Source organism: Solanum verrucosum, unplaced genomic scaffold, assembly GCF_900185275.1.
Source record: "Solanum verrucosum unplaced genomic scaffold, falcon-dt-bn FXZP01000235.1, whole genome shotgun sequence".
In the NCBI taxonomy this organism is placed as follows: Eukaryota; Viridiplantae; Streptophyta; class Magnoliopsida; order Solanales; family Solanaceae; genus Solanum; species Solanum verrucosum.
Window position 1 is genome coordinate 4167135 of NW_026019948.1, and position 27717 is coordinate 4194851.

The following is a 27717-nucleotide window of genomic DNA, read 5'->3' on the forward strand; positions in this document are numbered from 1 at the left end:
TCAAGAGGGGATGGAATCTGTATCAATTGGATGTTAATAATGCTTTCCTTCATGGGGACTTGAATGAGGAAGTATATATGACATTGCCACAAGGTCTTGCAGTGGACAGTCCACGTATGGTGTGCAGACTGAAGAAATCATTGTATGGTTTGAAACAAGCTAGTAGACAATGTTATGAAAAATTGGCCAGCAGTCTTTGCTCAAAAGGATACATACATTCAGATAGTGACTATTCACTATTTTATAAGAGAAAGGGAGCTTCTTTGGTGTTTGTTGCCATATATGTAGATGATGTGATCTTGACTGGAACTGATTTGGAGGAAATCAATTCTTTGAAATCCTTTTTGCATGATCAGTTCAAAATAAAGGATCTAGGTAGACTACACTATTTTTTGGGGTTAGAAATATTGTACAGGCCTGATGGAGTTCTCATTTCACAAAGGAAGTTTATCACTGACCTCTTGAAGGAGTTTGATTCTTTCGATTGTAAAGTTGCAGCCTCACCCCTTGATTGTACTGAAAAGTTGAAAGCCATAGATGGGAAGCCATTGTCTGATCCTACCTATTACAGGAAGTTGATAGGAAAACTTAACTTTCTTACAAATACTAGGATGGATATAGCCTATAGTGTGCAGCATCTCAGCCAATTTATGCAAACACCCAGAGAACCACACTTGAAAGCAGGTTATCATGTTCTTCGATACTTGAGACAAGATCCTACAATGGGAATCTTCATATCAAACAAACCTGATCTTACTGTTAGTGCCTATTGTGACTTAGACTGGGCTGTTTGTCAATCAAGGAAGTCAGTTAGTGGTTATCTAGTGCTTATGGGTGATAGTCCTATCAGTTGGAAGTCTAAGAAACAAGCCACAATTTATTTATCCTCTGTAGAAGCAGAATACAGAGCTGTGAGATCGGTCGTAGGAGAGCTAGTATGGTTTGAAAGGTTATTGAATGAATTATGTGTGCATTGCTCCTTGCCAATACAGGTTTTCTGTGATAGTCAAGCTGCAGTACACATTGCCAAGAATCCAGTTTTTCATGAAAGGACAAAACATATAGAGATCGATTGCCATTTTGTTAAGGACAAACTTCAACAAGGCCTGATCACACTTCACCACATCTCCACTGATTCACAATTGGCAGACATTTTTACAAAGGCTTTAACTGGAGTTAAACATACTACACTATTAACCAAGTTGTCTGTAAACTCACTTACCTCCAACTTGCGGGGGGTGATGAAATATAAGTTAGTTAGTTAAAGTTCACAGAGTTAGTTAGCATTGTTACTGCTTCATAGAGTTAGTTAGTTAGAGTTGGTTACATAAAGTCAGATTTTGCATAAGTTGGTTAGCTAGCTTACAATTCGTGTATCTATATATACAGAGTCACATGTAACAATCACCACTTAATTTTTCATTCAATGAAACAATTTCTTTTCCATTTAGCTCTTCCAGAACTTTCTTCTTCCTTTCTCATATGAACTTGATGTTCATCAATGGAGGAATTTGATTGTTTGGCATCACAATGTGTTGATTTTCTCACCATGGAATATTTAAGCAGAAGTCTGACCACTCTCAAGGATATGAAGGAGTTCAAATACAACCTCAAATGTGCTAAATTTGGGATAACTCATCTTAGTTTTGCAGATGACTTACTTCGTTTTGCTAGAGGTGATGTAGATTTTGTTACTTGCCTCCAAACTTGTTTCCACCAATTTACTACTACTTCAGGTTTACAGGCTAATATGGATAAAAGTTCAGTCTATGTTGGTGGAGTTAGAACAAAAATTCAGGATCGAATCTTACAGAAGTTGGGATATGAACATGGTGAATTGCCTTTCAAGTATCTGGTAGTTCCTATGGCCCCTAAGAAGTTAACTATTAAGCAATAGCAACCTTTGATTGAAAAAATGGTAGCCAAGATATCTTCATAGACAGCCACCAAGCAATTATCTTATGCTTGCAGAATGCAGTTTGGTTCAGTCAGTATTATTTGGTATCCAAGCATATTGGTCAAAACTCTTTCAAATCCCTGGCAAGGTAATGAAATTGATCGAGGCACATTGTAGAAGATATATCTGGACAAACATCAATACCATCACAAAAGAAACATTGGTGTCTTGGGACAAGTTATGTACGCCCAAGTGTGTTGGTGGAATGAATCTAATCAACCTAAAGTTATGGAACAAAGCTGCCTTGGCTAAGACTTACGGGGACTTAGCACATAAGCAAGACAAGCTTTGGATTAGGTGAGTTCATATATACTACATAAAAGGAGACTACCTATCTTGGAGGATTATGGAGGCAAGAAGTACTCTTGGAGCTAATTCCCATCCTTGCTTGAATGGTAAGAGTTTTATTTGACAAATATATCACAAGCTGCTAGGAAATAGATAGAGGGTACCATGAAAATGTCTTATCTGCGGGTCTGATGCTAGAGCCAAAGTTGTATTCACCATATAGCTTCATCTCCAAGGCAAACTGCTTACTCAAGATAGACTACTGAAATGGGGGATGAAAGTTGATCCTCAATATATCTTTTGCAGCCATCCACTAGAAACAAATGAGCATCTTTTTGTGATTTGTAGTTTTGTTAACAACCTGTGGAACACATTTTTGATATGGCTGCAGAAACATCACTTCACAACAGACACCTGGGATCAATATGTGGATTGGGCTATCTGTAATGCTAAAGGGAAATCCCAAGCAGTTACATAATCTTCCTTTCTAGTTTATAGTCCGTTCTAATCTAGGAGTTTTTTTTTTGGCTACTAGCAGAAGAATAGTGCATGTTTCCTCTTCTCTGATCTATGAGTCGTGTGAGATTCACTCGAATTCTTGAGACAGTTGACTGTGGGTTTGTAATTCCGATTCTTGGTGATTAATAAAGTCATGTTACTTACCAAAAAAATTAGTATATATGGTAGTGATGTATGTCTAGTTAGGTAGTTTTGCCTTTTAAAAAATTGTCTTCAAGTATCTGTTTGATCATGAAATTTGATTAAATTTTGAAAAATTGATCTCAAAAGCTGGTTCTAATCAGTTTCTAAGTTTTTGGGACGTCAACTCACAAAACTTCAAAAAAAGATGTCCAAACACAACTTTAAATTTTAAAAATCACATCTTCAAAAACTCAAAATTTTAAATTTTATATTTCATCTTCGTAATTTATAACTAAACGTAAAAGTAACTTATGTTAGTAACTTTTGAATACTTAAATTAGGGATAACCATGTTGAATTCGACGCAAGCTAAAACCATACATGAATAGTTTAAAACGTTGTATATTGTATGCAATATACTTTTTTCTTGTATTTTCTGAAAAAATATTAGTTATTAATTTATTTTACTATTATCCTTATTAATTAATGGTGTTTTAGAAATTTAAATCTGAATACCAATCAGTTTGAAAAATAGTTATTTAGTAAAAAAATAAAGTTGGAAAAATAAGTAATTAATTCATTCCAGATTTATAAAAGGAAAATTTTACTTTTAGGGAGTGTTCAGTAGGGAGGAAATTCTTTAATTTTTTTTTATGTTTGATCAATTTTTTTACTAATTTTTATTCTATTAAAACAAAGTCAGGAATATGTTATAGAATAAAGACAATGAATTAGTAAAACGAAGAAGAAAGATAGAAGAGAAAAGACAAGTGTAGTATTTTTCTTTTCACTTGTTTTTGCCTTATATTTTTGTTACTTGATATATATATATATATATATATATATATATATATATATATATATTGGCACCATTGGACATACTTAGGCACCAAATTTGTATAGACAACTAGTTTACAATACATTGTATATTGTGTATATATCTATTTTATAACCTAATGTATATTGTATGTATATCCTTTGTAAAACACAAAGCATATTGTGTGTAATGTACAATACAAAATATATTATGAGGACATCCATTTTACAACAAAATATGATTTTTCATGGGCAAGTTGATAAAACAAATTTCGCTAGTGATATTTTACATTAATCTTCATCCACCCTCCAATGCACCTCGTTTTCACCCTAACCTTATAACCCCATTTTCCACCACTCCCACCCTTACATCTACCCTCATCATTCATAATATATATTATATACAAATATATTTTTTTGTTTACATAACGAATACAATAAAATAAATAAAAATTACTTATTTTTTCTAAAGAATATTTTTCAATATCTTCTTTTCATGTCAAACACATCCTTACCATTCTTGACAAGTAAAAGGAAGAGAGTAATAAATATAAACTCATCAAAATAAAAATAATTAGTGTAATCATATCGACCATACTTAAATTGATCTTTTAAATTGAATGGGTATTTGAAATCACATTAGCAAACATAAACATATATAATATCGCTAACCTGTGGACAAATGCACATATATCTCGCCTCACATGTATAAACTCTTAATTATTCACGCATTATTTGTGAGTCCTAATGCTACACAAACTTAATTTTGGCGTTTTCTTCGCTTATTCTACACAATTAACGTTATATATAAGAACACTTCTATAACTTCACATTTCATTTGAATCCTCTTAGTTAATTACTACTTATTTTAGACCAACTACTAACAAAATCTCTTGTTACGTTGAGAACTCATGGGTTTTATGAAAGTTGCTATGTTTTTTCTCTCGATAACGATTGTTTTTAGCATTTTTATGGCCACCCTCACTGGTGCTGCTGTGTACAAAGTTGGTGATGATGCTGGTTGGACGTTCGGTAGCGCCAATGTTAATTATCGTATATGGGCAGCAACAAAAAAGTTTCATGTGGGTGACATTCTCGGTAAGTCCGCCTTGCTCAGAACGCTTTTTTTAATTTGTTTTAAATATCAATTTTATTCTGGTATTATTTTTAGATTTGTTAATTTTGAGATCCGATTGAATTCTTGAGTAGAGGTGAAATCATGATTTGAGGTTCGTGAATTTAGAATTTTAGTTATTAATTTCCAAATTAATACTAATTTATATACATTCAATAAATACATAATTTGGACAAAAAATTTACTAAATTCGACCAGTAAAGCACCCTTGTTCTTGACTAACAATTTGTAAGACAAAACTGTTTGGCTTATTCAAGTGATAGAAAAGTAAAAGAAAAGATTTCTTAGTTATTATCTTTCACATAAAGACTATAAGTTAATAGGGAGTTTAAAAATCTTAATTGGATGAATAATTTTTTAGATTTGAAACAATGAGATTAGATTTTATTGAGATGTTTCCTTATGATAAACCTAAGCCTTTATTTTTGTGCTTGTAATATTATTGTTGAATGATGACTAAGTAAATTGTTTCCTTTGATTAAAGGTAGATTTAAGATTTAAATCTAATAAATATGAATGTGCAAACTATGTCTATATCTCATTTCAAATTGTTCATAAATATTTTTGACTCTTTTCATGTATGACTTATACAAAAATAAAGATTTGTGATATGTGAATTAATAGAAATCAAAAGTTTCTATACGGTTGAATTTTCATTGATTTTCACCTTAATGATACTGCAGTATTTGTGTATGACAAAACACAAAACAACGTCCTGCGAGTGAGCCTCCATGATTACCATAATTGTAACGCCGTGAATCCCATCAGGAGTTACTCTTCCGGCAACGACTCCATCACCATCATGGGTCCGGGTCACTATTACTATATTTGTGGTTTTCCGGGCCACTGTCTAACAGGTCAAAAGGTTGATGTCAGGGTACCTAAAGTTTTTCGGCCCAGTGATTTTCCAACTGGAAGCCCAAGCCCAGCTCCTGCAACAGCCTTATCTACTACTAGTGTCCATGTAACTGCACCTGCCCCAGCTAAGAGCAGTGCACCTTCATTGTTCATTAATAATGGGCTTGGGCTTGGGCTTAGCCTTACTTTGTTCATGATTGTCATTGGTGCAGATTATGTATTTTAATTTGTACTAGAGGCTAACCCAATGTTGTAGGGTATTAATGGTTATGTATTAAAAAGAATTTTGGGGTTTACCCATTGTTCATTGCTCATGTGTTGGGTTTTAATTAGTGCATTGCGATTTCATTTTTAGGTGATTAAGGGGTCGTTTGGTTGGGAATAAGTTATCTCAGGATAAACTATCATGCGATAAGTTTTATCCCACTATTTATATGAGATAATACCATTACTATGGTATAAATGGTAGGATAAGCTATCCCAAACTTGGCAACCAAACAAGATACCCAGATTTTATTCCTGGACTTTTTTTAAATTTCATGACTATTTATTTTTTTATCCCTCACACCAAACGACCCCTACAGTTTAAGAAGAGAAACATTCAAGGTCTGTGTGGAGGACATACCATCAAAGTCTTAAATATATTTTGTAGAACCCCTTTTCATATTTGGACTATCAAGACCAACTAAATAAGGATATATTAACATGGTAAAAGAATAAATTGACCACACTTTTTGTCCGAAGAATTTTTACTTTATCTTCTAGTAGTCTAAAAAATAAATTATAAGCAATTTTCTAAAATAAAATATAAAAGAACTAATAGCTTGGCAAATAAGCCAAATAACTAGTTATACAAGTTAAAATACAATAATATTGAATAAATTATTTATATGCTGGTATGAGTAACTAAATTTTATTGTTTACCTCTCATTTCATGTGACAATATTTGACTAGATATTTAATCTAATAATAATATTTTTGGAGCTTCCAATTTAAAATAGATAATCTAATAATAATATTCTTAACAAGTTAACTGATAATCCAAAGCAAATTAATAAATTACATTTATACCATCTAATATATAAAATGATTGGAACACATATTAATGACTAAAATTTCAGACTTTGTACGTCTAAGAGCTTGCTTGGCAATGTTGCTGGGAGCAGAGAAATATTACTTTTTCAAAGCATTTTTCTGAAAAATTATTTTTAAAAAGTGCTTATCAAAATAACCAGTTTTAATAATAATGCCAAACAAGCTCTAAATGGAGGAGCAGAAGAAGCAAAAAAGAAACATATACTTTGGGGTTTACCCATTGTTCATTGCTCATGTGTTGGGTTTTAATTAGTGCATTGTGATTTCATTTTTGGGTGTTTAGGGTCATTTGATTGGGAATATGTAACGACCGGGTTTCGTCGTTATACAAAAGCCAACGGGGAAAAATTTTGAGTCGGAAAAATTTTTCGTAGTAACTTGAAATTTTCCAACCTAGTCTAGAATTGGACGAAATCGAAGTCTTTGAGGTGTAGGGAAATCTAGTAACAATTGTGTGACTTATTTATGATTTTGATTACATGAGTAGTTAGATAAGTTGTTAAGGAATCATATGACTTTACGAAATTGAATTCGGGCGAGTAAAACTCCCGGAATCGATCTTAGCGTGAAAGGGATTTTCTAAGTGTCGTTGATTAGAGGTGTGTCGTGAAATGGGGGTCTTGAAATTATTAAAATCGCTCACTGTTTCGTGCAAGCTGCTTTGGCGCTGGGTTTTGTCGCTTTGGCGGGGCCACTGTAGCAAGTGTTATCTGTTCATATGACTTCTGTAGGAAGGAACTTCAATGAGGTAACAAACTATGTTAAGAAAGTGGAGGGGGTGAGGCGAGACAGTCAGGCTAAGGTATTGGCAAAAAGGGTCAAAAACTCGGGTAACTTTCAAGGTTCTTATGCCAGGTGGTCTGGAAGGCCAACGCTTGCAGCCAAGCCAATTCAGCCCGCTATGCCCGCCTCTACAGGTAATTACTTAGTAACTAAATCTCATAATTTGACTCAGGATAGCCAGGGTGTCGCATCTTTGACGGGCGACAGGTCATTTTTTGATCATACATATAACAACTGTGGTGAACCTGGGCATATGAGGAGAGATTTCCCCTACCCACGTATGTTAGATTCCGTGTAGCAGCAGTTTAGAGCAGTGGTACCCGCGGGAAATAGTAATAATGGTCGAGGGCGTCCACAAGGTGGGCGAGGAGGTAATCAGCGAGGTCGTGGAGGTAAAGGAAATGGTAATGCAGGCAGGGGTAATGCGCAACCAGGCAGAGAAATGGCTCGTCAAGATGATAGGGCCCAGTGTTATGCCTTTTCGAGAAAGAATGAGGTAGAGGCGTCCGACGCGGTGATCACAAGTACTATTTTTATTTGTGACCGAATGGCTAATGTGTTATTTGATCTGGGTTTTACTTATTCATATGTATCCGTGCGATTTGCCTCAGAATTTGCTATGATTTGTGATATACTTGATTCCAATATCTATGGTTCTACCCCAGTTGGAGAGTCAGTCATAGTCACTCATGTCTATTATGCTTGTCGTATTTTGTTTATGGATATTCAGACTTGGGCTGATTTGGTTGATTTTGGATATGACTGATTTCGATATAATCTTAGGCATGACTTGGTTGTCCCCCTATTATGTGGTGTTTAATTGTAATACTAAGTCTATAACTCTAGAAATTTTGGGATGGGAAAAATTAGAGTGGGAAGGGGCGTACAAGCCTAAGCAAGCTAAGATCATATCCTCCATTAGGGTTAGAAAATTGGTAGAGCAGGGTTGTTTGGCTTATTTGGCTCATGTTAGGGATGTTGAGGTTGAGACTCCATCTATTGAGTTTATTCCTGTGAGTGTTTCCGAATGACTTGCCCGGTATGCCTCCAGATAGATATATAGATTTCTGCATTGATTTAGAGCCTGGTACGCGCCCCATTTCTATCCCTACATATCGCATGACTCCAGAAGAATTGAGAGAGCTTAAGGCCCAAATCCAAGAGTTTCTTGATAAGGGATTTATTCGTCCTAGTGCATCCCCATGGGGTGCTCCAGTTTTGTTTGTTAAGAAAAAGGATGATGGTATGAGAATGTGTATAGACTACCAGCAATTGAATAGAGTCACTATTCGAAACAAGTACCATTTGCCATGAATAGATGATCTTTTTGACCAATTGCAAGGTGCATCGATTTTTTCAAAGATTGATCTAAGTTCTGGCTACCATCAGTTGAAAATTAGGCATGAGGATGTGCCCAAAACGGCATTTAGAAACCGCTATGGGCACTATGAGTTTTTGGTTATGTCTTTTGGTTTTACTAATGCGCCTGCAATTTTTATGAGTTTAATGAATGAGGTGTTCAAGCCAATATCTTGATTCTTTCGTCATAGTTTTATTGATGATATTTTCGTCTATTCGAAATATGAGGAAGAGCATGCCGACCATCTTCGTATTGTTTTGAGTGTTCTTGGGAAGCAAAAGTTATATGTGAAATTTTCTAAGTGTGAATTTTGGTTGACTTATGTGGCATTTTTGGGACATGTAGTTTCAAAAGAAGGGGTAATGGTAGATCCTCAAAAGATTGAAGCGATTAAGAATTGGGTTCAACCAAGTTCTGTGATTGAAGTTAGGAGTTTTGTGGGGCACACTAGCTATTATCATCTATTTGTGAAGAACTTTGCTTCTATTGCCACTCACTTGACTAATTTGACCAAAAAAGAGATATCATTCAGACTGAAAAATGTAAGGGAGAGTTTTCAAAAGCTCAAGACTCTTTTGACCACCGCACATATCCTAGCATTACCGGTGGAAGGTAAAGATTTTATTGTTTATTGTGATACTTCACATTCTGGTTTGGGTGTTGTGTTGATGCAGGATAAGAATAGCTTATGCCTCGCGTCAATTAAAGGTGCATGAGAGGAATTATCCAACCCATGATTTGGAGTTGGCAGCGGTAGTGTTTGCTCTTAAGATCTGGCGGCATTACCTTTATGGTGTTAGGTGTAAGGTATTTACTGATCATCGCAGTTTGCAGCATGTGTTCACTCAAAATGATCTAAATTTGAGACAACGAAGGTGGATGAAGTTACTTAAGAATTATGACGTCACCATTCAATACCATCCGGGTAAGTCTAATGTGGTGGCAGACGCTTTGAATCGAAAGCGGTGAGTATGGGTAGTTTAGCTTGCTTGAGTGTAACCAAGCGACCTTTGGCTAAGGAAATTTAGATCTTGGAGTCTAAATTTATGCAATTGGGCATCACAGAAAGAGGTGGGGTGTTAGCTAGTATTGAAGTGAGGGTCACGTTCATTGAGGGGATCAAGGCCAAATAATTTGAAGATGAGAATTTGGAAGAGCTTAGAAAGAAGACTGCGATTGGTAAGGCATAAGAGACCACTCTTGATGCGGAAGATGTACTTAGTTTCAAAGGAAGAATTGTGTTCCCCGAGTTGATGACTTAATTAAGAAATTGTTAACAGAATCACATGGTTCGCGATATTCCATTCATCGAGTGTGACCAAGATGTATCGAGATTTGAAGCGAATTTATTGGTGGCTGGGTATGAAGAAAGATATAGCGGAGTTTGTGGCTAAGTGTCAAAATTGCCAACAAGTAAAGTATGAGCATCAAAGGTCTACAGGGTTGCTTCAAAGAATGCCAATTCCGGAATGGAAGAGGGAAATGATAGCCATGGATTTTGTGGTAGGACTTCCCAAGACTTTGAGGAAGTTTGATTCTATTTGGGTAGTGGTTGATAGATTGACTAAGTCAACCCATTTTATTCTGGTAAGAATAAATTATAATGTCGAACAATTGGCTAAAGTTTATGTAAAAGAGATAGTAAGGTTGCATGGGGTGCCCCTCTCTATCATCTTAGATCGTGGTACCCAATTCACATCCAAGTTTTGGAGGAAGTTACATGATGAATTGGGCACACAACTCACTTTTAGTACAACCTTCCATCCACAGACAGACGGACAGTCGGAGAGGACTATTCAAATGTTAGAAAACATGTTTAGGCCATGTGTGATTGATTTTGGAGGACATTGGGATAAGTTCTTACCTTTGTGTGAATTCTCTTATAATAATAATTATCACTCCAGCATAGATATGACACAATTTGAGGAACTTTATGGGAGAGGATGTAGATCACCCATAGGTTGGTTCGAGGCTGGAGATGTGAAACCTTTAGGGGTTGATTTAGTGAAAGATGCTCAAGATAATGTGAAGAGTATTCAAGCTAAGCTTTTAGCAGCCCAAAGTAGACAAAAGAAGTAAGCGAACCATAAGGTAAGAGACATGGTGTTTCAAACCGGTGATAATGTTCTTCTTAAGGTATCACGTATGAAAGGGGTGATTAGATTCGACAAGAAAGGTAAGCTAAGTCCGCGATACATTGGTCCTTTTGAGGTTCTTGAATGTGTAGGACCGGTGGCGTCTAGATTGGCTTTACCTTCTAATTTATCGGGTGTTCATCCGATATTTCATGTATCAATGTTGAAGAGATATCATGGTGACGGGGAATATATCATTAAGTGTGACTCAATTGTGTTAGACAAAGACCTCTAATATGAGGAGGAACAAATTGCAATTCTTGATCGTGATGTGCGCAAGTTGAGGAGCAAAGAGATTAAGTCCGTGAAGGTTCAATGGAAGCATCGTCCAGTTGAGGAAGCTACTTAGGAAACCTAGAGGGACATGCGAGACAAGTATCCCCAATTGTTCATCGATTCAGGTACTACTTCATTCCTTCATTTGCCTATATTTCCTAAGTTTGTCACTCGGGGACGAGTGATGGGTAAATTGGTATCTATTGTAACGACCGGGTTTCGTCATTATAGAAAATCCAACGGGGAAAAATTAGGGGTCAAAAAACTTTTTCGTAGTAACTTGAAATTTCCCAACCTAGTTCAGATTTGAACGAAATTGGAGTCTTTGAGGTGTAGGAAAATCTGGTAACAATTGGGTAACTTATTTATGATTTTGATTACATGAGTAGTTAGGTAAGTCGTTAAAAAATTCGTACGACTTTACGGAATTGAATTCGGGCGAGTAAAACTCCCAGAATCGATCTTAGCGTGAAGGGGATTTTCTAAGTGTCGTTGGTTAGAGATGTGTTGTGAAATGGGGGTCTTGAAATTATTAAAATAACTCACTATTTCGTGCAAGCCACTTTGACGCTGGGTTTTGTCGCTCTGGTGGGACCGCTGTAGTGGGGTGAGGGTCGTTGTGGCGGGCCAGATGCGACTTAAAGTCGTAAATAAACCCCTAAACAACTTTATTCTACACTTTTCGATTTATAGAGCTAGGGAGCGAACCCCAAGCGACTCTTGACAATTTTCCACCATTCTCGAGACTAAAGGTAAGCTTTTCACTCCCCGAATCCATTTTTCGATCCGTAGAACGTATTAGAATGGGTAATTATCGATGGGGGAGAGTTTTGATCTAGATTCTATGGTGGAAACAACCCTATTTTGGATACTTGGGATCATGTGTATGGTCTAGGGTTGTTAGAATTGTTAGTAATCCGGGTAATTAGTGATTGTTTATTGATTCCCGTATTATATTGATTGTTTGTAGACCAAGAACAAGTGGAACGAATTTGGAAAGGGAAGGATCAAGTTTCTTAAGGTTTCAAGCTTGTTTTGAGGTAGGTGATGGTTGTGATTCTATGATTGTGTGATGTATGTGTGTTCTTGCTTCATTATGATACTTGTATGTATGTGGATGTTGCATTATTGATCACACTTGTTGTAAATGAGATAGAGGAATGATGAATGTCATGATTCATGACTAAATTGTATAAACTTGAGAAGATACTTGTGATTGTGATTGTGGTGTGTTTAGTGGATCGGTTGCCACGTTCCGGCATAACTAACTTGGATCGGTTGCAACGTTCCGGCATAAATATTGGATCGGGTACCACGTTCTGGTATGCTAACTGTGTGGGTTTGGGTTCCATGAGAGGACCAATGACTTGTCATAATTGTGTATCTTGAGAAATGTGAAGTTGTTCGTTGTTCATAAATGTTGATAATAATGTATATGTTCGATATATGCATATGTTTATAATGTGGTATTGACTTGCTTATGTTACACTTAGTGGGATAGTCGTGTGATCCTACCAGTACACTATAGTTGTGCACTGATACTATACTTGATCTTATTTTTGTTGAGTACAGGGCATCTTCCGGCGGCAATTGACAGACCTCGCTTAGAAGATCAGTGATCGTTCAAATTCAAGGGTGAGCCAATTCTTCCGGGCTGACATGGGTTCTCTTTCGTCTATGTCCACCATTTCGGACTTAGACTTTCTAGTTAGTTATTAGTGCATTAGTTGGGGTTGTATCCCTTCTTGTTTAGACTTGTTGAACTTTAGATGTTTTGGTACATTGACTTTCAAGTTCTAGGTGTTTCTTCCGCATTTGTTTAGTTGATAGACTTTTGTTTGGAGTTTATGGGAACTCCCTATTTCGTTCTTTAGTATTTAACTTGTTTCGTATCCTTAAATGCTTTAGTTTTTGGTTTAGTTGCTTGGTTTGGGTTGTAGTAGTGGTTCTCCCATGGAGGGTTAGTGTGGATGTCAATCACGATGGTCTGGGTCGTGACAGAATAAGTTATCTCAGGATAAGCTCTCCTGCGATAAGTTTTATCCCACTATTTATATGAGATAAGGTATCCCATCACTATGGTATAAATGGTGGGATAAATTATCTCAAACTTGACAACTAAACAAGACACTAAAATTTTAACCCTGAACTGTTTTTTTTTATTCCAAAACTATTTATTTTTATCTCTCACACCAATTGACCCCTAGAGTTTAAGAAGAGAAACATTCAAGGTCTGTGTGGAGGACATACGATCAAAGTCTTAAAAATATTTTGTAGAACCCCTTTTGCGTATTTGGACTATCAAGACCGACTATATAAGGATATATTGACATGGTAAAAGAATAAATCGACCACACTTTTGTCCGAAGAATTTTTACTTTATCTCCTAGCTAATCTAAAAATAATTATAAGTAATCTTCTCAAATAAAATAAAAAAGAACTAATAGCTTGGTAAATAAGGCAAATAACTAGTTATACAAGTTAAAATACAATAATATTGAATAAATTATTTATATGCTGGTATGAGTACCTAAATTTTATTTCCTACCTCTCATTTCATGTGATAATATTTGACTAAATATATAATCTACTAATAATAATATTATTTGGAGCTTTCAATTTAAAATAGATAATCTAATAATAATATTCCTAACAAGTTAACTGATAATCCAAAGTAAATTAATAAATTACATTTATACCATCTGATATATAAAATGATTGGAACACATATTAATGACTAAAATTTCAAACTTTGTGTGTCTAAGAGTCTGTTTGACATTGCTGATGGGAGTCGAGAAACACTTATTTTGACATTAGTATTTTTTTTTGAAAAATTAGGTGCTTGGCAAACCTGTAAAGCTGCTTTTAAATGGAAGCCAAAGCAATTTTGCTGTTGTTGGAAGACAGAAGCAGAAAATTATTTTTTTCAAGACTAAAATATTTCTACTCTCTCTCTCTCTCTCTCTCTCTCTCTCTATATATATATATATATATATATATATATATATATATATATATATTATTAATTAATTAACATATTTCATATGTTTGGTTAATTTCATTTAATTATTTTATTTTATTTTTTTTTATAATAAATTTATATTTTATTTTACGTTTATGTATTATTATTTTATTTATTATTTGCAGAATTAGAAATAAAGGTAACAACAATATTTTTGCAAGATTAGAAAAAAGAAAAAAAAATAATTAAAGATTTCAACCCTCCGGAAAAAAATGTGTAATATTGATTGAAAATTTGAATTTGAATATTTTAATTTAATAAAAATAAAAATAAAAAGTTGATTAATTTTTTTGTAATAGATGTTTAAACTAGTTTCTCTCCATAAAATAATTTTAATATTAAAAGTACATTCATACTTGTCCTTAATCGTAATTTGACTCTCAAAAGTACTACCTTTTAAAAAGGGAAAAGAGTATGAAAAATACTCCAACTTTGGCTGAAATTGATGTTACGATACCAAACTTTATGGACCTTTTATCCCCCTACACTATTTAATAGTATATTTTAAAATTATATATGTGTCCACGTGGACATAATAAATATTGCATGATTGTAAATAGTAATGTGCCCATGTGGGCACATATATATCTTTAAAATACACTATTAAATAGTGCAAGTGGGTAAAAGGTCCTTTCCAAAGTTCGGTATTATTACAGCAATTTCGGTCAAAGTTCGGATATATTTCAGACATTTTTCCCTTTTAAAAAAGATTAGTCAAACACAATTTGCGTATAAAAACACTTTTTAAATGAATTAGCCAAACACAAATTATTTTTTTCAAAACCATTTTTCTAAAAAATTATTTTAATAAAGTGCTTATGAAAATAAACAATTTTTAGAAGTAAAGCCAAACAGACTCTAAATGCAAGAGCAGAAGAAGCAAAAAAAAAAAAAAAACATATATTTTTGCCTTAAAACTTCTTCATACGGGGTATTTTTGAATTATTATATTTTAATTATGACGGGTATTACTTGAAGGAGGCATCAAAAATAGGACACTTCAAATTACAATTTACAATGTTGAAAAAAAAATTTCACTTATGAATCAAGTTTTATATTTTAAATAACTTTAAAATCACAATTTGAAGTTTGAAATCTTACTTTGAAAAATTAAAATTTGAAATTAAAATTAAAATTTGTGTAGATTTCATAAACAAAAGTCAAAACTCAAAATTGATGTCCCAAATTTTATGGCCGGTTGAAATGACAGATGTAACCAGTAATATATTATATGTGATATTAACTTTAGAAGGGGAAAATAAGGAAAGAAAATCATGGATTAAATAAAAATTAATTGAGCTACCATAAATCACACCTGCATAAAATGGAAAATTCTAATAAAATATGTTTTTTTTTCCAAAAATAAACAATAAAACTGATTGTTATATACAGCTACTAGACACCCTCATTCACTTACCATTGGAAAATTATTTTTATTATATTTGTGCCTCCCAATATTTATTTTTTCCCACTAATTAGCTATGATTCTTTCAAAGTTAACCATGTTTTTATTCTTGATGATTTTTGTATTTTGTGGTGTATCAATGGGTGAAGTGTACAAGGTTGGTGATTCTACTGGATGGACACACAATGGTCACATTGACTACAAATCTTGGTCTTCCAATAAAAATTTTCATGTTGGAGATTCCATTGGTAAGTAGTTGTATCCGCATACTCCATCTGTTTCAATTTATGTGGCATGTTTAAATTTTAAAAGTCAAATAATTTAAATTTGATCGTGAATTCAGGTATGGTATCTTTTTAAGCGTTTGGGTTCGTCGGAGTACTAGACTAGAACGAATTGTAGGGCGCATAAAAGTATTTGAAATAAAAAAAATAATTGGATTTAGGATCTATATATATGTGCCTTAAAAATGTTTATATCTTTTTTTATTTGTTTAGGATATAAGAGTTAATAGTAATGGTTGATATGTTTGTTTTTTTCACCCAAAAAGATTGAGAACAAAAGAAAAAATAATAATTAAGACATAGGTAGATCTATTTTTTTTCCCGTCCCACTTATAAAACCTTGAATGCAAAAGCAAAATAGGCCCACATAAAATTTAATAAACGGTCTTTGTGAAGTGTTTATGTGTTTGATTTTTTTGTGTTTTCATTTGGTGTATGATATTTGTTCACGCTAATTAATTCAGATTCACGTAGTGTAAAATCCATTAGGCAAACACTTGATACTATAATTTTTTCTATTCTCTTGAACTTAAAATTCCTAGTAAATGATGGAACAATTCTATTCAGAGTCTATCCTAAGTAAATTTACTAAACTAATGTTATTATTAAGATCTGTTTTAACTTTTGACAATGTATTATTTTTTATTTATTTTTTAAAACGATATATTGTGGTATTTTATATGAAAAATTATTGTTAAAATATCAGTAATTAATCATAATTTATCAAAGAAGAAAATAGAATCTTATTTATTACTCTAGTGCTAAACTTTCGCCTATTTCATTAAAATATAAGCTTTTTCCAAAGGAAAATATTCCTCTATGAGTTCATTTCCGGATTTTCCCTATAAACCTTAAATAATATTGTTTCTAAAAGAATGATTTAACTAATATATACTAATAACACAATTTAATTTAGAAGATTACAAATTAATAGCTCTTATAATAAAGAAATTAAATCTACCTATGACCGTGTAATTATTCATTACATCATTGATGCATAAAATTGAAACCCTTAAGGTATATATTTGAGCCTGGTGATTGTATGTGGCTACGTCACTGATGTTACTAATTGCGATATTTTTTTTGATGTTGATGTATAGCCTTAATTATTATTTTGTACAGTGTTTGAATACAAGCAGCACATGGACAACGTGGTACGAGTTACACACAAAAACTTCAACACATGCAATGCCACAACAACTTATGCCACATTCAACACTGGAAATGACACATTTGTGATAAAAAGGCCAGGCCATTTCTACTTCATTAGCAGCTTCCCTGGCCATTGTCAAAATGGCCAGAGAGTTGACATTCGGGTTCCGAGGCCCACAAAATCATCACCTTCTCCTTCTCCGTCACCAACACCACCACGAGCACCTTCATCATCTTCCTCTCCTCCTCCTACGGAGCCAAGTACTCCGTCATCAACACAAGCACCTGCACCATCACCAAGTGGATCCTCAGAGATGTTGTTTTCGATCAAACTTTGGTTGTCCATGCTTCTAATAGTTGTAGTTGCTATCGTTTAATTATTTTCGTAATATTTACTCTTTAAAGATGGTTTTATTTTTTCGATTTTAAGTAGGCATGTTATGATTTTATATCGACATTTATTGCTCGTTTTTGTGGGATACTAGGCTATTTCAATTTGAAATAATATATTAATGATTGTCTATGTTTGGTAATATCGGTTCTTATTTAGTAATTGGGTTTGAATTTTCGATACGTAATTCTTAGTCATATTTATAAGGGAAAATTATGCAGAATAACAAACATTTAGTCTATATTAGATACCTACGATTTAAGAAAATTATAATTTGCGGTTACAGTTTTTTCAATTCTTGTTATTTGCTTGATTTGTATAATTGACCCAATTTGTATAATTCGCTTGATTTGTATAAATTTAGAATATGTATAATTCGGTTTCTGATTGTATAAAGCCATAATTTTGTATATGCTTACCCTAGCTAATTTGTATACGATTTATGAAAAAATTCCTAAATGTATAAATATAGAATTGGTATATACTTACCCTATTTGTATATTCGCAAGCGAAATATACAAATGGACAAAAATATACAAACTGCCTCCATAGCAAACGGAAATATGGAGTGCAATTATCGAAACTGTAGCTGTAGAGCCTTACTATGTCTAATATGTTTGCTATTTTCGAAATTTTCTCTTTATAATTATATGTTTATTGTTCCTTTTTATGGGATACTGGGCTATTTCAATTTGAAATAATATTAATGATGGTCTATGTTTGTTAATGTAGGTTCTTATTTAGTAATAGGGTGTGAATTTTACTTGAAGAAAAATAGGAGGAAAACTTCAATAAAATGTATATTGAGTCAAAATTTCTTACCAAAAACAACTCAATTATCACTTATTATTTAAAATCGTCATTTGGCTTAATTCTTCTGTCTATCAAATTTTATGATTCAAGTTGATTTATTCTTTATTTTCAAGTGGATACCATTCTGCTTTAATCTTCTCTGAGTTGAAAATTGTTTGTAAATTTGTATGAAGTAAAAAGTACTGCTACTGTGGACACTAACTAATTGAGGAAAAAGGTTTATTCGGGTTTAAACTTTGATGAATCATTTTGAGTGAATAAAATCTCAATAGATTCGAAACATTGATAGGAGCTCATATATAAATTTTGGGATTGTTTAGAGAAGATTTAAGTTGGTCGAGATTAAAAGACTCCATGTTCATCCGTCAAAGCTTGATTTTAAAATTCAATATACAACAAACGTGAATCGCTTCAAGCGAATAATAAATCAAAAGATTTGAAAGCTCATATCTAAAACTTTCGGATTGTTTTGAGTAGAATTGAGTTTGTCAAAATTGAAAGAAAAAAAAAAACAGTTTGCAATGTATAAATATATTATGTAGATGTATACATATGTGATACATAATTATACATCATAAATAACATTGATACAGTACATTTGCATATGAACATTTTGTTGAATTTTTTTTGTTGTTGTTGTTATCGGTACAGTTACGTAAGAATCACATATATATGACCTATTCAACTAACCCAAGTTTGACCTGCCCATATATTATTTCAATCCACAATTCAGTGTATTTAAAAGTTGTATTGATATTTATTTCAAATTAATTCATGATAATTCTTGTTAAAATTTTCTAATTTAATTCTCGATAACAATCATACTGGAAAGAAGAGTATGGTTTGTTCAATAGCATTGGAGAACAAAGTGATTTTTTATGATAGAATGTTGTTGTTTGTTTCGCCACATTCTCTGATTAAGCACTACGTTTCGATTCTTCGAAATGAGCAGACGCCTTGTCTCATTTTCAAGAATGTCATGGCTGATCTTGGTAGATTGCTTATGTATGAAAATTCAAGAGATTGGTTGCCTACCATAGTGTTATTCATATTTATGATATGATCATGAATTTTAACAAATATTTATGGTAGATATAATCCCGTTTAATTATTCATATTTATGATATGATCATAAGTTTTGACAAACAGTGTGTGTTATTAGTCGGACAATGTCCAAACAAATGAAGCAAAGTTTCACTTTTTGGCCCAATCTAATGAGCCCAAGTCCAGCTCTATAAGAAGCCCAAGTCCATATATGCCCTTAATGTGAAATGAAAAACTTACATAAATCTCATTAATTTAGGAGTTAATTACTTAGATATACTCTAATTTGTAATATTACGTAATCTTAACATATTTTAATGCGTCCATATACGTACAGATACATGTATTTCGGGATACATGAGGTCAAAATTAGGTGTAATTTGTTTTAGGTACATTGTATCCAAGTGAATTTGCATGTATTTGGGATACATAATAAATCTCGCTCGCCTCTCTCATGTCTTAGCTCACTACTCTCCTATGTATCTGACATCTCATATACATGTGAAACACACCAAATACATATAGATATATGTACCTAGTGTGTATCTAGTGTGATCCGCATGAATATGAGATACATACAAAATCTTACTCGCCTCTCTTCTTATTTCAGTGTATTTGGTAGAAAAATATATGTATCTAAGTGTATCTGTCTCAATATATGAGTAGAAAACTCTTAATTAGTAATAGGATACTTAATATTTTGAAAGTATAAGTAATAATAATAATAATAATAATAATAATATATATATATCATAGTAATATATATCTAATTATTTAGTTTCTCTATGTGAAATTAAGCTGATTTATCCTTTGCTTCCTAATATGAATAATAGTCAGTTGGGAGAGACCATTTGACATTGTTCTTTTGAGATACTTGGCAATTGATCGGTGAATGGGTTTCTTGTGTTTATTTTTTGTATTTATATTCCTCAATAATAGGACCGATAAATTTGATTTAATATCCATTACAAATGTTATTCTAGTTATCCAATTTGTCAGTGGTAAATTAAATTTTCTCAAAGTAGAATTAAATTATGTAAATTTAATTTTTCCTTAGAGTAGAATTAAGTTATGGTCGACATGAAATCCAATTAATGAAACGTGCAAAAATATGTCACAATTTTATTTTTTTAAAATCATAGTTAAACAATCCAATTAATAATTAAGACAACGGAAGTGTATGAAAAAAACGTGTAAAACTTAATCCTAAACCCTAACTTTTACTTTAAAAAATCACTAATAAGTGCTAATTAACACTAATCAAGATGGAAAAAAAATCTGAATTTATGCAGAAGTAATAAGTCGTGTAGTGAGCAAAGTTTTAAAGCTAATAGTTGCATCCACCTTCTTTTCAACGCCAACAAGTTTCACTAAATCAACTTTTCGAACTTTCACCTTGCCCAAATTTATTGGGATTGGAATTGTAGCCCTCCCTTTCACTACTTGACCCGTAGAAGTTCCTCGATCGTTATAGCAATTTTCACAAACAATCATCAACTTCAAGTTCTGACCAATAGAATAACTATTAAAATGTATCTCTATCTCCTCATTCCACTTTGGCGTTGGCTTTCCTTTTCTCCTTTGCGTGCTGAACTCTCTTCCACTCTCATCGCTCACAATCACACGATAAAATAACCTACGATCAAACGAATCGGGGAAGGTTTCGTTCAATAAAATAATATTCGAAGCACTTTCTATTAAAAGCTTCATCACATACACTTCTCTACACTTATTGTTGTAGACGTATTTTTCTTTTCCTCTTGAAAAATCCATCAGCCTACATACGAAGGAAAGAAACGTATTTCGATTTTAATTTGGTTGTATATAATTTATAAATATATAGTAGTGCTGCTAAAAAAATATATTCAGAAATAAGTAAAATAGAGACTTCTAAAAAGAAAAAAAAAGACCTTTTGTAGTTGAACTATACAACTACTAATCAATTTAAGGTAAATATTCTCTAAATCTTGTCTAGCTGTGTGGTACGAAGAACTAGGATGTTGCAAAATAAAAATAAAAATAAAAAATAACACAAGAATTTAACGAGGTTTAATTTAGCTAGGTCTAATCTTCTCTAAATCTTGTCTAGCTGTGGCTAAGTTTAACTTTAGTATTGTCCATCCACTAAGTACGATCTGTCAATTAAAAAAAGTTATATAATATCCCAAATAAACCTTACTTTAAAAAAAATTATAGTATTAGGCAAATGCCTCTGCTATGCACGTCCCAAGTCATCTAGTATCCCAAATAAACCTTACTTTTAAGCAAAAAATTTACATTAAAGTAAATATGTGATTTGTATCTATATTGATTACTATAATTTAAAATATTATAATTTGTAGCTATATTTAGTATTGTATAAAAAAATCTCTCTCCTCCCACTGCCCTCTATCTCGCCGTCTCTCTCTTCTCTCCTCTCTCTCCAGCCCAAATAACTATAGCGTAAAAAACATTCAACATAATATGACACTTGTATTTTGTATTATGTATCAAATGTATTTGTAATCTATATCAATTGTATTTTGTATTATGCATCAATTGTATACGTATTTTATATCAATTGTATTATGACAATTTGTATTCTCCCAATTGTGTTCGTCGATACAAATTGTGCTCGTTAATATAATTGCAATTTATATTTTATATAGGATACAAATCAATTGTATTCAGACAATTATATTTGTATTATGAATCAATCGTATTTGTATTATGTATCAATTGTATTCGTGATACAACAAATACAACATGTATTCATACTCTCTCCTCCCTCTCTCGATTTGACTCGCAATGTAGCTAAATACAATAGTTTTTAATATAATTGTATTCATTTTGATACAAATCAGTTGTATCAATTGTATTTGTGATACAACCTGATACAACAAATACAATAAGTATTCAAACCTCTCTCCTCTCTCCCCAGATATCGCTCGCCTCTCTCCTCCCTCTCTTAGTCTCGCTCGCCTCTCTCTCCCTATCATGTAGTTATAATTCGTAATTAAGTAAAACTACAACTATAAATCTCTAATTACGTCCAAACTATAGTAATTTTTTAAAATTCCCCCATTAAAATTATATTCTTAAACATTCACAATTGATATTAGGAGTATCAAATTAATGAATGAAGGACACAATTATTTTTGCATACATTTATTAACTTAACCATGGTTAATTCCTAGATACTCTCACCATAGTTTTATCACTTGATTGTTACGTTGTTTATTTGATTTTAAAAAGATTATAAAAATTCCTAAAAATTAATCGGGTATATGTAAGTACTTTTTGCCAACCAATATATATCACTAGAGTTGTCAAAAATGGCCAACTCAGCCCCTCATGGGCCAAGGAATTTGATTGGGTAGGGAGGGCCGGACCTTCATTTGGAAGGGCCTGAATATGCTCAATCCAATTCGACCCTAGAAGGGCTCAATTTTTCATTTTTTTTCTTTTCAAACTTGAAGTTCTATAACATTAAGAAAATGAGAAGATTTTCAAATCAAATATGGCAAACAATGGTGTTGTTTCAATAACACTAGCAAAGAATCTAGTGTGATTAACATGTATCTAGGATACTAGATACGCGAGATGCATGTATCTGGTGTGACGCATCATAGATACGCGAGCGAGATAAGAGAGGGGCAAGCGAAATGGGAGGGATGCGAGGGCACATGACTTGTCTATGTATCCTAGATGCATGCGAATCCAAGTGTATAGAGGTATCTAGAACAAATTAACCTAATTTTAAGTCCATGTATCCCGAGATACATATATCTGGACGTGTCAAAATCTTGTAAGATTCGTAATATTACAACATAGCGTGCATTTAAGTAATAAGCTCATATATGAGGTTTTGTAAGTTACTCTTAAATAAATGTTCTGGCCCATGGGCCGACCCTGATCAAGTCTCAAGGGCCAATAGCTTATAAGGATTGGGCTTATAAATTTTAGTTTTAAATGGGCTTAAAAAATCTTAGAGAAAATGACATAAATAGTCCCTTAACTATAGGAGTAGGTCTAAAATGATCCTTTAACTATACACTTAACGGATTTAGTCCTTTAACTATTCAAAAACTTATCAGCTTTGGTCTCTTAACTATACACTTACCGGTTTTAGTCCCTTAACTATAAACTTACCGATTTTAGTCCTATAAGTATTCAAAAACTTATCAGATTTGGTCTTTGTCCATTTTTTAAATACAAAATTGCTTAGGTTTATATTAACGGAAACCATGTCTCGAGAAATTAAATCGTTTAGCAATTTTTTCTATTGTTTCTCTCTCTCGGCTACTTTTTCTTCAAATTAGCCTGATGCAAAGAACCTTAACCTCAACGATTTAAAATAAAATTCACGAGGAAAGAAAATATAAGTTATAATTTTATTCAACGGAGGATAGAATGAAGCATATTATTGCTACTAATGACTTGAATATGCTAAACTTTATTATAAAAAGGAAAAAAATTATTACCCGTTAAATCCAAAGTTTGTACTCCAACGACTTCATTGAACGAAATTTGTTTAATTTTTCAGAAATTGAAATTTATAAAATGATAGATTTATAATTTCTTTTAATTTTTTTAAATAGATCAATTATTATTCTATTCATTTTATTTTACGTAAAGAAATTTGAGTAAATAAAATAAAATCCGCACTGATTAGCATATTCAAGTGCGGATTCAAATCATTAACAACAATTATATGCTTAATTTTATCCTCATTGAATAAAATTAGGAATTATATCTTCTTTCCTCATTAATTTTATTTTGAATCGTTGACGTTATTGTTCTTTTCATAAGAGTAGTTTGAAAAAAAGAGCGGGAATAGAGAAACAACTAAATGGGTTAAAGATTTAATTTCATGAAGATTTTCGTTAATATAAACCTAAGCTATTTGTATTTAAAAAATGGACAAAGACCAAATTTGATAAGTTTTTGAATATTTAAAGGATTAAAATCGGTAAGTTTATAGTTAAGGGACTAAAACCGATAAGTGTATAGTTAATGGACCAAAGCTGATAAGTTTTTGACTAATTAAAGGACTAAATCCGTTAAGTGTATAGTTAAGGGACCATTTTAGACCTACTCCTATAGTTATGGGTTGGGTTGGACCGGCCCCATAGACTAAGCCCATTTAGATGGCTCTATATATCACTATTAAATTTTGGAAACTTTTTAGTATTTCTGGTTATGTTAATTAAATCCTTTTCTACTACTGATAAATGCCAATTTTATGGCGTCTAAAACTTGCATTTGCTTTAGGAAATTTGAGGATTCGTTACGCAATTAAAGTAAAAAGTTAAATGATGGTTAATAAGTAGTCAAGCAAAACTCTAAATAAAGTTTGCGTACTGTCTTTTATCCAATTTACATCGTGAAACTTTGTCTAATCTTAGGAATTTTTATAAAATTTAAACCATAATTTTCGGAGTAAAAAGTAATCATTTAAAAAATGAAAGTGACTAATTGTTTTATAAACATACTTGATTGTGAAGAAACAACAAAAAATAATGTAATTATTTAGTCCCCTATATGTCTTCGTCTTAGTAAAATTTGGTCACACGCAATTAGTGATGTCTAAGATCAATGAGATAGCTTTCATATACTCTTAATTGTTAATTAGTTACATGATGATTAGTGATCACCATTACAATTGAAAACTAATAGCTCTCCTACTAATTATAGCACGCATGAATTAAAGACGTAACATTACCTAACAATGTATGATAAACATCAGCAATTACCTAACTTTTGCTAGACTTCAAAGTCTCTCTTTAATTATTTTCCTCATTTGTAGTCCGATATTCATATTAAAATCTGATTAAATCAAAATTTACATATTAAAGAATACATTTCTTCTGACGACACTCACAATAAAAAAAATTTCATTCCTAGAGACTCAAATACGAGAGATCTGATTAAAATAGAGGCCTGGAGGGATGCCAATCATCTAACCACAACCATATCATTGACTTCAAAGTCTTTTTCCATCAAAGATAGTTATTCACAAGGGAAATGAGGTGCCAAACAAGGTATAGGTGTCATAACAGCCACTAATATTTCAACTTGTAGCAGTGAAAATAGCATTACTTGACCAAATTTTACGAGACTATAGGCTTCTGATTTTGTGAAACTTGCAATGACTTCTGAGTACTACCTATGATTGATTGACGCTGTAATCGGCCTAAAGTTTGAAATAATCGGATCAATAAATTTTTATATATATTGTAAAGGAAGATGAATGGTACTCTAAGATTTTACGTACATAAAAATTATTCTATACTGTTTTTAGTTACCATTCCCAAAGTAACGATAAATATAATTGCTTGGGATAAAGGTGATTGTTACTATAGTAACAAGTAACAAAAATTTACCCTTTCCGTCCCCAAATACTCACTACTACTCATTACTAGAAACAAAGATTTTTCCCATCACATAATTGTCTTGTAAGACATGATTTTCTGACCGTATTCTTATCGAACCAGGTCACTGAGATAACCCATGGTGAAAAATGAATTTTCATTGAAATACTAGTAGTGAGTTATATAATTAATTTAGTAGTGAGTTATATAATTAATTTGCTTTTCAAGAATTAAACTACATGGAAATTTGCAATTTATAGAATTTTTTGTTACTTTTCAAAATATTAAATTATTATGGTCTTATTTTACTTTGAAAATTAATCAAATTAGTGTTTGGTATGGAGGAAAAATATTTTTCACGGAATATGTTAGAAAACTAGTTGGGTTCTAACTTATTTTCTAATGTTTGAAATATTTTCTAGTGTTTGATTGATGAATAAAAGCAATTTTCTAGAAAATATCTTTTATTTATAGTTAGAGAGTAGATAATATTTTCTAGGAAAATAATTTCTTACCTAGATATTTATTCCGATAAATCACTCAAACATGAGAAAATTGTATATCAAAACACAGTAGAAAAATGAAATGTGAAAGTATGTTTGAGAAGAAAAAAATTAAGAATTTGAGAGCAAGAAGCAAGGCAGACAATTCTCGTTTTGTTTATTGGCACGCACGTCCTTGTTAGGATAATCTGGTCTAAACAAAGCTAATTAACGCGCTTTATTAAAAAATAACTTATCGCTTTTGTCTTTTTTACTCTTTTAAGTATACATAATTAATAACAATTAGTTTTGTTATAAAAAAAATTAATAACAATTCTAATTAATTATTTGGCAGTCCAAATGCTGAAATAGTCCAATGAGATAATTATGATCTTGTTGTGTGTTGTTAAAAGGATATTCTCGTTTACATACCTATGTATCAATATGATATGATGTGAAAGATGATCAATTGTTGAAGTAGTTCCTAATGTAATAACTTTCGCAATTAGTACATATTTTTAGTCACTGCTAGCTATTCTCTGCCTCAAATATATGTTAATTGGTATATTGTCATTATTTGAGCTTTTTTTCTTTACTATATGGTTTTATGTACACTTTATATCAAAATTAATAGTATTCTTTCTGTTTGCACGAATCTTAATTTTTTAGTTAAAAATAATCAAAAAATCAATAACTTTTTTTCGATTCGTTATTCATTGAGTTTAAATTCAGATATGTGTCGAAAAGTCTCACATTAATAATGACGATTCAATATTTGAAAATACTCAAACCTAATAAACTGATAACTATAATTAAGAATGAAAAAGTGTTTATCGGCCACTCTACCGCAATCATACATCTTTCGTGGTAAGGAAAACCATATTGAACAAGCTACTCACATATGTATTTCATTTTAACTTCTTTTTCACCGTTCAATAAAACTTACTGAGTACGTATTTAATTGTACTAATAGTAGCTAGGGAGAAAAAAAAAAGCATATAGAGGTCAAACAAATAAACAATACAGAAACAAAATAGAAATAGTAAACAAATGAAAAGACTGTCACTACCCCGGAATCCGATGAAAGCACGTCTTTTGGACGTGCATCCTCCGCGGAAACACGTGACCTTTATTCTTTTTTTAATCAACAAAAATACAAAGGACAAACCCATTAACTCAAATTTTCAACTCTCCCCTTAATAACTATAAAATAAAATAAAATTAAAGATACATTAATTATTTAAATAGTACTACTCAAAAAAGACCTATAGATCGAATCATCTTTATTTTCCCTTTCTCAGCCTGACTATTGTTCAATATTAAAAATTACTATAGAAACTACTCAAAACAAGTAAATAAGTACTCTCTTGTGTCCCTAATTACTTGTCCATATCTATTAAGAAAATAATAATTGATATAGTAAATTT

The 27717-nt window shown here is 32.2% G+C and overlaps 3 protein-coding genes across 3 annotated transcripts in view; all 3 read left to right on the top strand.

Moving 5' to 3' along the window:
• Positions 1-27717, top strand: part of LOC125812109 (RAN GTPase-activating protein 1) — a 376170-nt gene that overhangs the window by 230893 nt on the left and 117560 nt on the right. The window lies entirely within an intron of this gene.
• Positions 4614-5921, top strand: LOC125812269 (mavicyanin-like). The gene is made up of 2 exons (XM_049491785.1): positions 4614-4800; positions 5521-5921. The coding sequence occupies exons 1-2, from the start codon at positions 4614-4616 to the stop codon at positions 5919-5921; spliced, it is 588 nt and encodes a 195-aa protein (XP_049347742.1).
• LOC125812262 (mavicyanin-like) lies at positions 15847-17584 on the top strand. The gene is made up of 2 exons (XM_049491780.1): positions 15847-16019; positions 17178-17584. Exons 1-2 carry the CDS (start codon positions 15848-15850, stop codon positions 17582-17584), a joined length of 579 nt encoding a protein of 192 aa, XP_049347737.1. The 5' UTR covers position 15847.

What these genes read in the sequence shown, in the direction of transcription:
- LOC125812269 (XM_049491785.1), top strand. Translation starts at nt 4,614, where the DNA reads ATGGGTTTTATGAAAGTTGCTATGTTTTTTCTCTCGATAACGATTGTT. An exon ending in TCATGTGGGTGACATTCTCG is followed by an intron (nt 4,801 to 5,520) that starts GTAAGTCCGCCT and finishes ATGATACTGCAG; the next exon opens with TATTTGTGTATGACAAAACA.
- LOC125812262 (XM_049491780.1), top strand. Translation starts at nt 15,848, where the DNA reads ATGATTCTTTCAAAGTTAACCATGTTTTTATTCTTGATGATTTTTGTA. An exon ending in TCATGTTGGAGATTCCATTG is followed by an intron (nt 16,020 to 17,177) that starts GTAAGTAGTTGT and finishes TATTTTGTACAG; the next exon opens with TGTTTGAATACAAGCAGCAC.